The following is an 11,270-nucleotide window of genomic DNA, read 5'->3' on the forward strand; positions in this document are numbered from 1 at the left end:
CCTGCTCGTGGCTTCTTCCTTCACACTAATCAGCTCTCAGCACCGATGTCACCTCCTCAGTGAGGTCTCCCCTGCCCGCCTCATCCACAGTAAACACCCTCATCACCCGACCACCCAGGGATCGGCAAGCTTATGCTGCAAGGGGCTAGGTAGTAAATATCTTCAGCCTTGAGGGCCTCTTACCGTCTCTGTCTCAGCCACTCAGCGCCGCTGTGGTGACTCAGGAGCCACCGCAGGCAATAGGCGCCCAAGCGGGCACAGCCATGTTCCAATAAAACTTTATTTACAACAGGTCAGGGGCCAGATGTGGCCCAAGGGCCACAGTGTGCCAACTCCCTGCTCTGACTCAGTGCCACGTTTATTCCCGTCATGACCCTTATCGCTGATTGAAAGGACCTTCCCCATTTGCTCATTTCTTTCTTTATTTCCATCCGTCTCCCTCCACTGGACTGTAATCTGGTCCACCTGGTTCACGCCGCCAGGTAGGATAGAACCCAGCACTTAATAAATCTTTATCAGATGAACAAATTCCTGAACACCTTGATAGGGGGCGGTTAGTAATTATGTGTTGAGTGAAGGCCTTGCATAAAGTAGGTGCTTAAAAACAGGTATTGAATAAAAAACGAATGTCGAGCGCCCAGCAGGTGCTCTATGAACACTGCGGGAGGCATATGCGCACGCGCCATGCCCTGCTCGGACGGACGCGGGCGCGAGCGGGCTCAGAACTGCTCAAGCGACGTCCTCGCGGGCTCGGTTTGTCCACCCGTGCAATGGGCCCGCGCAGAGACCTTGCTGGCGAGGCTGTCGCGGGGAATCGGGGTGCCAGACACCCCGCGGGCGCCCGGTTCTCGGCTCTTCTAACCACGTGACGGTCCCCTTTGCTTTCAGAGGAGGCCCTGAGGCTGCACAACGGGCCCCCCCGCAGCGCCTACATGGAGCAGAGTTTCCACAGCCTGAACCCCGTCCTCAGCCTGCCGGTGAGCGCCACGCAGGTGGAGCAGGCGCGCAGGAACGCGGCGTCGGCGGGCGCGGCGCTGGAGCGGTGGCTGGACTCGCTGGTGGGCGGCGTGTGGACCGCCATGGACGTCTGCGCCACGGGCCCCAGCGCCTGCCCGGTCATGCAGACCTGCAGCCAGACGGCCTGGAGCTCCTTCAGCCCCGACCCCAAGTCGGAGCTGGGGGCGGTCAAGCCCGACGGCCGGCTCAGGTAGCACTGGGCGCTTGTGCGCGGATGGCAGAGAACAGGCCCCCCTACCCAGGCCGGGGGCGCCTTTTGTGGGAGGGGCTCTCCCGGCCGCAGAATGATGGGGGAGGGAGGTTTGAGGGCCAAAGCAAAGCGGGGCCTGCCGACGACAACCCGCGTTTGGCAGGATGGCTCGGGCTCGGCGCCGTGATGTCACCTCTCCTGGCTGACCCTCGAGCCCTCCAAGGTCCTCGTCTTCCCCCTCCGATGCCCCGCCCCCCAGACAAGAGATTCTCGGAGTTTTATTTTGAGCTGCAGGGCTTTGTCGGCTAAGCGCAGTCGTGGGTGGAAGTTCAAGGTGCCGATGAAATCCAGGCCGCTGTGGTCGAAGCTGGGGAGAGAGGCTCCTTCTCAAAGCCCAGCCCACCAGGCGGTCCCTTTGCCAAGGGCATCACCACCTAAGGTACCTCTTCAGACCCCAAGGGCTCTGCAAAACCCCCGTTGGAAAAGCGCTGCTGCCAGCCGGTGGGTTTGATCCCCAGCCCCGTCCTTCGGCTCATCCTCCTGCTCCTCTGGGCTGGGAAACCCCGTGCCAGCCCTGAAATGACAGGCCACTGAAAGTCACACTCGCCGGCCCTTCCCCGGATAGGTAGCAGGCTCAGGAGGGCTCCGAGCCTCCCCCAAGCCCTTCTTCTCAGAAACTAGATGAGCAGGAAAGCCTCTTGATGTGTCATGTCCAAGGTCCACCCAAAGCGTGACTGCCAAATGTCCTGGGTCCCAGGCCACCCCTTCCCCATTGAGGCAGAAATGGGGCGGTGCCGATGAGAATCGCCCTCCCAGCCATTCGTGGGCCAGGAGGCCAAACCCATGGCCTCGCTGATCTTGCAGGGGGAACGTTGGAGTCCACGGCCTTGAAAGTCAGAGATGGTTTGGAGCAAAACTCCTGAGCTGGACAGCACAGCAATATCCGTCTCCTGCCCGAGCCCCTCAGTCCCCAGGCCCGGCACCCCAGGCCTTTGAGAATCCCCCATTCGGTGCTGATGGGCGTGACCAAACCACATGACCAGACTTTTCACATCCAGGAAAAAGCATTTCCCAGCTGGTTTTTAAATTCATGCCCTTCCTTATCCGAGCTGCCGACGGGCCCACGTGACACACGTGGGCGAGAACGTGGGTCGCTTGAGTATCCGGCCGTTTAAAACCTAAACGATGGTATTGTTCGAATGGCTTGAGTTCCAGAAACCTGAAAGATTTCCTTGCTGTGCGCCCGGCACCCCCTGCTCATCCGAGAGCCCCGACCCCCGATCCCCTCCCCGAAGGACAGGGTTCCCTTGAATAAGTCTCCCCCAGGAGAGCAGTCCTTGCTGAGCATCTTCCCAGCCAGAGGTTGCCCCAAAACCACCCGTCCCCCACCCAGCAAGGCAGGATGTCCAGTGGGCGATGGAGAATGTAGAGAAGGAACACTTTAGGTATTTATTATTTACGTGTTTTAGTCCATGACTAATTAGTAGATGCTGTTTTTGCAGCTTGTCCAATACGTTATCTAACTAAAGCTGCCTTTATTCAAGTAAGGCCCCTCCCAGCCCCTCCCTTCCCCCTCTTCTGCTCCCCATCCTCTAGTGTCTGTCTGTCTGCCCTCTCTCTCTCTCTCTCTCTCTCTCTCTCTCTCTCTCTCTCTCTCTCTCTTTCTCTCTATTTCTCTGCCGTGTCCTCAGAGGAAAGAAGGGATATTGCACACCACGAGAGGAACGCTTCAGCCAGCATCATCCGCTGGCTGAAAGTGGGGTGACTCGGGGACATTAGAGCTTCGATTTTCCTCGCCTTAGCCTCTCCCAGTCCCCCAGTCCTGAGGTGTTGGGATTCCTGGGCACCCCTGCCTCCCCGCCCCAGGCCCAAGGACCCGACAGAGTGACTATGTGGAGGGAGTCTGTGCAGAGAGCAGACGCTGGGCTGTCCCTGCCTCCCCCGTCGCTGACCTCCCAGCCAGCCTGACCGTGACCCTCTATGCGACGTGACGAGAGGACAGGGAAACAGGCTCCTCCCAAGCCCAGGAGAAGAAAGATGCAGTTTAGGAAGAGAGTAGGTGGTCAGATGGAGCCAGGGAGCTCAGGAGAGACACTGTCAGCAGTGGCTCTAGGGACCTTAGCGAGGCCTTCTCAGAAGCCCAGATGATCTCCGAATGGACTTAGAAGCGTGGGAGCCCACACCACACGCTCCCTCTGCCCCCAGCCTCTGCCTCTGGCCGCAGCTGCCCAGAGAGCCTCCTCTACCTTCCTCACCGGCCACCAGGACTCCACGTTTTCCCTGGTGTCATTTGGAGTGGCTTTGAAGCCTCAGCCCTGACACCTCCCTATACCCAGCGTGAGCCCACAGGCTCCCAGACAGGCCTCCTGCACCCACTGACATTGCTGACTTTTGTCCCCACCCTGGGGCACAGGGAGAAGTGGCAGAGCTTGCTTACTATGGGGAAGCTCCCCACCCCCTCCCTTTCCCACTCACCGCAGTGAATTCTGGGATGCCGAGCAGTCACCCAGGGTGTTCCTTAATGTCCTTTGTTTTTGGACAGAGAATAACTTTGCAGATGTTACGTGTGGTTTAAAAAAGAGGAAGAGAGAATTTCCAAACAAAGCACAGGATGATTTGAGAGAAGTTGATATTTTCCAGGCCAAATAGTTTAACTCATTATTTTTTCACCTGCCTAAGGATGATTTATTTGCTAGAGGCCATTGGTCAGGCAGCCTTGGGGGACAGAGGCCCCTGGGACCCCCACTCCAGTCTGAGAAGCAGAGCGACCGCGGGCCAGCACCAGCTCCTCCCTCTGCAGAAAGGCTTTTCCGATGGGTCAGGGGTCCTTCTAAACTCATTTCCCGTTGCTAGCCGAACTTTTCAAACTGCAGGTGGAGTTTAGAGAGGCTGAGCAAGGCCACGCAGGCCCCCGAAAGGGCCGGCTTCTCGGAGCACACGCCGGCACCCTGCGGCCCCCGCGTCCTTCTTCTCTAGTTCGCAGGCGCAAGGACGCCAGCTGGAGCCTTGATCTCTGTGCCAAGAAGATGCAGAATACAAGACAGCGGTGACTGCTGGGGGGTGGGGGGCCACAGGGAGTGAAGACCCCACTGGGGGTCTTCGAGCAAGTTCACTGGGCAACGCAGGACACCGGCACCCCAGCAGGCTCCAAGGGGGTGCGCTGGGAACAGCTGTCACAAAGGCCCGCCAGATCGGAGCCACACCCTATGGTCAGGTCCCAAACGCCCGTGGCACCCACGACACTAACATGAGCAAAGCAGTTGGTGGTGTAAGACAGCGGGGAGTGGCGGGGACGGTGGCCGGCTGGCACACGCGCGACCCGGCCAGGAAGAGCAGCCGCCACCCAGCTCCAGCCAGTGACCGGGCAGACACTTCCTACTGGGTACAGGAAGCTGGAAACCCAGGTTTTTATTGGAAATCTGATTTTTAAATCAGATTTAAAAAAACAAAAACAAAAACGAGATGGGCAAAGAGAAATCGCACAGGTCGGCCTGTACCCTGGCAGCGACTTTGCTGTCTGGAGAGGTGGCTTAAAAGGGAGTTGGGCATCACCCCAGCATTGAGAGAGAGGGTGACTCTGAAAGGGGCAGGAACCTCTGACTAGCCCCGGGAAGACCGGCTTATTCCGCTCTCTAGGTCCCGAGACAGTTGGTGTTGACGGGGAGAGGGAAGGAACAAACTTGGGGACCCAGAGGACATCCACATCTGTCCAGGCCAGGCAGAGAGGCCAAGGACGGGGTCCAGGACAGGGATGGTGTGTGAGGCAGCCGGCTCTCTCCAAACCCCAGGTTTTAGCAGCCGCATGTCCAGAAGCTTCCTCAGAAGCGACGCGGGAGCTGTGCGGCTCACGGGGTGTCCTCTGCTTCTGCCTCATTTACTTTACTTTGCCCATGGGTCTACCACAGGTGCTACCTCACTGCGTCCGCTGAGAAGTTTACTTGGGGCGGGGGAAGTAGAGGTGGCCAGTTCTGCTTGAGCTGAATGTACAATCTATGCAAATTCTCTCTGTCTCTCTGTTTCTCTCTGTCTCTGTCTCTCGGAAGTATTATCTTTTATTTTATCTTGCAAACAGGATACTGTACGGACCCCTCGCATCGTCTTTGGTTCTCATGCATCCCTTTCCTCTGCCCTACAACATGCTCCCCCCCACCCATACTTACCCCCAAAAAGCCTTAGGTTCTCCTTTTTAAAACGTGGCCTTAAAATTATTTTTGGAGCGCTGACCGCCCTGTCCCTCCCATCTGCACCAACACCCGAGAAGAACGAGCCTCTCGAAGCTTTCGTGGCTACCTCGCAAGCAAGGGGCGGCCGGCCTGCAGTCTGCAGACGCTCAGAAATCGCTAATCCGTGTCATCTTTAGGAAAAAAAAATATTCCTGAGTGTTTCCTCTGGGTAAAAAGAAGGCTTGGGTGCCCGTCGCAGCCTCAGCCAGCTCCTGCGATGGGCCGGCTTCGTCACCTGCACAGTGCCAACTCCGCCGTCCGCACCCCACTCCCCACCCCCTCGAGACGGCACAGCTTCCGAACATCGGTCAAGGGTAAACCAGGACCGTCCTCGGTCCATCTCTCCGTCCTTCCTGCCTGGAAAATGATAGCATTAAATAATCCCAGCAGACGGGTCACGTTCTCCAAGGGACCACAGTCCCCCTACTTTCAAAACCCCCTTTTTTCCCCTTCCATCGCCCCAGGGCTGATGGAGGCCAAAGACAACCCAGGGTTTTCACAGGAAATTCACTGGAATCGAGCGCAGTCATCTTTATAGTCCTTCCGTCTTTTTTTTTTTTTTTTTTTTTTAATAATATTATGTTGTCAATAGCACTTGTTTGGGTATTTTTGAGCCTCTGATAAGTTATTACAGGTCCTTTGTTTTGTTTGTTTTTTTTTTTCAAAGACATGTGCTGATATAGTTTCTAAAAATAACTATTTTGTTATAGATCATGATATGCATAAAACTGTACAGAAATATTTTGTAATGTATGGATTTTTTTAAAAAGAGAGAATCTGTAAATAAAGTTTTAAACAAAGAGAGAATTCAAACGGCACACACTGAAAGATGTAGATATTTTGCTATTTATTGAAAGGAGTATTTTAAGAGATATCGAACTATCTGAAATTGACCAGTAATCAGAGTTCCAATCATCCGAATGCTTTTCCTCACAGTAGAATGTGATTCTCAAAAACAATTGCACTATCTGCCCATGTTTGCACCTTTTCTGTCTTTCCATTTAGCAGAAAAACGACAACGAAATTGTGCCTTAGCTGTATTTTTTTTTTTTTTCTTTTCGTCTAGGGGAGTTTGTTTCTTCTGTCTTGACAAAGCAAATTTTTTTGCAGAAAACAGTGGATGTAATAAATATTGTACCATACCAAAAACACTGCAGGTGTACATAGATGCTTTCTGTCATACTGTGTTTTCAGATGCAGAATTTTAAAATTAAAAAAAAAAAAAAATACCGTTTATGGAACTCGTGGCCGTGTGGCTTCTTTTCAGCAATGTCGTGCATCTTCACGCTGTCTCGTACTCCCCTCCTCCCTCCGAACTGCCCACCCCCTCATGTTAGGCTGACTACATAATCTGTCATCCAGACTGGGACACTTTGGAAAATGAAGAAGGCACCAACTGGATGCTGAGACCACAGGCGTAAACTGGGCCCCTCCTGGGAAAACCTGGATGTGCGGACATATTCCCGGCTGTCACCTTCAACGAGATTACTGCAAGGTTGTCCTGGTTCAGACAGAGGCCGATGGTTTTAAACCTTCTGTTAAGTAGAGGTTAGCGGGACAGGCTGACACCTAAAGTGCTAATTTCCTGTACTCAACCGGTTAGTTGTGTAGCAAACCCGTTTCCTCTTTACCACACAGCTCGACTACATTTCCCAGACTTCCTTGCACTTAGGTGTGGCCACCTGACCGACTTCTGGCCAATGGAATGTGGGTGGAATAAATGAATGCACTTCTAGACCTGGCCCATAAAACATAAGAGCCTCCTCTCTCTCTCTCTCTCTCTCTCTCTCTCTCTCTCTCTCTCTCTCTCTCTCCTCTCTCTCCCTCTCCTCTCCCCTCACCCTCTCCTCTCCCTCTCCTCTCCCTCTCTCCCCTCCTCTATTTCTCTCTCCCAGCTCTCTCCCTCCCCATTTACCAGCTCATATGTTTTGAGTCATCTTGATTTGGGGCATCCATTAGTTAATCTATTCTACTTCACTTCTCGGAAAAATCACACAGCCCCCAACATAAAGGAAAACAGAGCCACACATGGGAGGGGTGGGCCCCTGGATAGACACATGAAGGGCCACCCAGCCAGTCACCTCTATTTGCCTATAACATGACAAGACATCTACTGTGCTATGCCACCGAGGATGTACGTGTTGCAGCAGCTAACCTTACCTTAACTAACTCGTCTGGAAATGGGAATTCACGTACCTCTGTGAACGTAGAATCTCAGCCCCCGAATTCCACAAGTAAAGATGTAGAGACTCAGATGGGTCAAGTGATTTACCTGCAGGACTGGAATCATATTTCCTATCCCCAGCGAGACCTTCGCTGGGCCTTTGGAGGGCTGGTTCTGCATCCTGAGATTGGCCTCATGACCATGTTTACGTGCAGCTCCCGAAGGCCATGGCCAAGGATGGAGAACACCCAGGTGGCTGGGTGGAAGGATGCCTTTAATTCACCTTCATGTCCGGAAAGGCGAGGAGTGGCCCCGAGACACAGCTGAGACTTCACAGCTGGAACAAAATAAAGACGAGAAGGGTATTTGGGAAGCTGGATGGACCCCAGATTCATTTGCCAAAACCTTTTTTCCAGTCTGACCTCATAACCAATCCACTCCCCATCACTTCTCTGCTTAAAGCGAGTCTTCAAAGAAAAACATTTTGCTCGCAAGGGAAGGATAATTTTCCAAAATTTCCGTGGGAGGAAGGATCTCTAAGGAATTCTCAAAGCTTAAGACAGTGAGCCCAGGCTGTGGGCACTCAATGAGTATTTGGTGAATAAACAAGTGAATAAGGGCATGTTTCTTAATTAACATATGGGCACAGGGTCACTCGTCCAAGATGCTGTCTTTACAGCCAACATTTGATTGATAATATTTGGCAAAACATGGGTTATTTGAAGTAAACAGTGATTTGCCCTTTCAGTAATGATGTTTCTGGGCCTTTTTCATGAAAAGGTTGGTCGGAATTTCTTTTCTGCTGATTTCTGTGACCTGTCACATGTCACCTTTTATTCAGAGAATACTAGTGGGAGCTTAAATGCATCAGATTATGGTTTTAAGGTTTTCTTTTGGTTTTTCATGTGTTTCTTTTAGAGAAACTCTTTTTCAAACAAAATTGTACATTCAACTCCAAAATGGGGGGCCGGGAGGGCTGCACTAGTTGAAGTGGGAGTGGCGATTTTGTCTTAGCGGCGTCTCCCCCACCTCCCAGCCCCAGTCACCCCCACTGGTGGCTCAGGGGACGTGCATCAGACAACCACGCTTTGAAACCAAACTGGAAACCACTGGAAACCGCTAGGTTTCCGGCAAGGCTGACGTCAAGCCCTTCTGCAAGGATGCCGAAAGCTGCGTTCAGGTCTCAGAGCGAGACCAATCCGAGAATAAGCCACCCCTTACCTGGTCTCGGAAAGTCAGAAGCGTGGAAAGGTAGAACGGGTGAAGAGAAGGTGTGACTGGCCTGAAAGGAGCCGGTTCTAACAAGCAAGCTTGGGTCACATGCCCAGCCCTAGACCATCACTGGAGCCAGGCAAACAGAGGGCTCTGATTGGCTGAGTCTAGATCATATACCCACCCCTGTGACCAGGGGATTGGGTAAGAAACTGTGATTGGCAGCCCCATCCCAAACACATGATCGGCGTGGAAGAGGACCAGTTCCCCAAAGAGAGAGGATGGTGTCGGACAGACAAACACAGCAGATGTCCACCCACTTGCCACAGCCAACTCCAGGCTCAGGAGGCTTCTCAGATGCCATTTGTTTTTGCTCTTCAAGTACCCAAGCCATCCCTGCCCAGCTCCTCGCTCTCTAAGGAGAAAGGTTCCAGGCCTGTCTTGGCCAATCATTTCAAATAAATATCAGATGGACGGTGCAGAGGACCTCACCCTCATTTAATTAGTTGTGGAGTCTTTATGCTTATGGGGCAACACGAGGGACTTCTTTCCTGCTTGTCGCCTGGGCACAGGCCACGTGACTCACGGCCCTTCGCTCATCATAGTGAATGATTCTAACGAGCAGCGAAAAGCAGAGCCTACGGGCCTGTTCCCCCGCGTGTTTCCATAGCATCGTCCTGGGACCCCAGCCCCTCCTCTGACCTGTCCCTGCTCTGACCCCTCCGCAGGCACCCAGCGTGCTCAGCTAGCACGCCTGTCCGTGGCGAGGTGGCCATGCCTTGCCGAGTTGGTGAGCGAAGCTTCTACAAGTGGAGTTGATGGGGAGGACGCACTGAGGGCAGACAGGCTGGCGGGCATTGCGGCAGACCGGGCGGGACTGGGGGGCGGGGCATGTGGGGAACGCTTTCCAAGTCACACTCAAACCCCTTTGCCACCCACCAATTTGTCAGTGCCTCTGCTCGAAAGAAGGGCTCGCCTTCAACTCGGTGGTAATCACAGGATGATCGCAGGCAGGTTAATCCTACGTCCAAACACTGGCTTCACTATGATCAGCCGAGTCAGCTCCCCGAACTTCTCTGGCCAATGTTTGATGAATGAATGAATGAATGAATGAATGAATGAATGAACCGGACTTCTTCAGGGGGCGACCATCCTGCCTGAGACTTGATGTCTTCCTTAAGCCTCGATTCGTGACGAGGTGGTCTTGCCTTGATTTCTGAGATTCGAGTGAGATCTTCTCACACGCCCTGAACTGAAACACAGCTCTGTCCCCCAATCCCTTTGGAGATTCTTGGGGTGACTCAAGTTCAGCTGCCACCCTGGGTCCCACCTCCACCGAGCTAGTTCATTACAGCTCACCCCTCTAACCTGCAGTGTTTCCTTTTCCCCTTTGTGTACCATATTGCCCCCCTAATAAGCACCCCGATCCATCATCCCCCGAATAACTACTGCCCAGCTGTGCGGACAGAAGACTTTTTAGCAAAGCTCTCGTGTAAGAGGTTACATGAGAGCATTTCAAACGACGTGGAATTTAGTATTAGACATGTCCGTTCTCGAAGCCCCCAAATCCCTTGCCAGCCACCTGCCCATTCTCCAGCTTCTCGGCACGTCTCTGTCTCTCTCTCTTCAAGCCCTTCTGCCTGTCTCCCCGCCTCACCAAGACACCCTGGTACCTCTGGTCATCCCGACCCGCTGCCTCCTTGCAGACTCATCCCTCGAGGCCTCTGGTTCCATGCCTAGAGAAAGTTGTAAAAATAACTTCTCTCCCAAGCTCTAAACTGACACCTCGCCTAAGAGAGCTTTGGGACCAGCTCTCGTGACAATTACTACAAAACACTTTCCACTCTGATTCCTGCGATTTAACACAATCCCCGCCTGCCAAGTGGCGGCTCAGCTTTTTGGCTCCGTTCCTTAAATCATGCTGTTTATTTGTTTGTAAACCCTTGGGGTCTGCCTCAGCAGCACGGGGCATATTTCAGCATCTCCAGCCTCAGTCTCACGCTCTCATGGATGAGCACTGATGGAATTGGCGCTGGATGGTGGGCAGGTAGGTCGCAAGTGTCCAAACACGAACGCGGATGAACCCTAGGACGGAGGATCGCTCCGAACTAAGAAGGCTGACATTCCAGGGTTGGGTCCAGTGACGCACAACCCTTCTTGCCAGCTTCTACTTTCTAACTTTGACTCTTTATGGCCTGCGTCAGCAGACACTGACATTGAACTTGTCATCAAGGAGTCTAGGATTGATTCATCTAACATGGGTCTTACCCAAACTTAGCTTCAAAGACTGGAAGCAGGAGCGGAAGGAACATCCAGAGGATAAGAAATACAGAAAACCCTCTCGAACTGTACCCGAACTCAAAGTCTGACCTTACCTAGAAACCTAATCGTTCCATCTGTCAGTATGTTAGTCAGGGTTTTCCAGAGAAATAGAACCAGTAAGATATACATGTGGGGGGAGAGA

General features: G+C 53.1%; 1 protein-coding gene across 1 annotated transcript in view; it reads left to right on the plus strand.

The window, feature by feature from the left end:
* The window catches only part of XYLT1 (xylosyltransferase 1), a 188,907-nt gene extending 183,582 nt beyond the window's left edge, over positions 1-5,325 (plus strand). Inside the window, exon 12 of the mRNA XM_039885582.1 lies at positions 889-5,325. Coding sequence (XP_039741516.1) covers positions 889-1,211 — 323 coding nt within the window. The 3' untranslated portion in view covers positions 1,212-5,325. The remainder of the gene's footprint in view (positions 1-888) is intronic.
* The last annotated feature ends 5,945 nt before the right edge of the window (positions 5,326-11,270 follow it).

This window comes from Pteropus medius, unplaced genomic scaffold (assembly GCF_902729225.1).
Source record: "Pteropus medius unplaced genomic scaffold, Ma_sr-lr_union100, whole genome shotgun sequence".
Classification (NCBI taxonomy): domain Eukaryota; kingdom Metazoa; phylum Chordata; class Mammalia; order Chiroptera; family Pteropodidae; genus Pteropus; species Pteropus medius.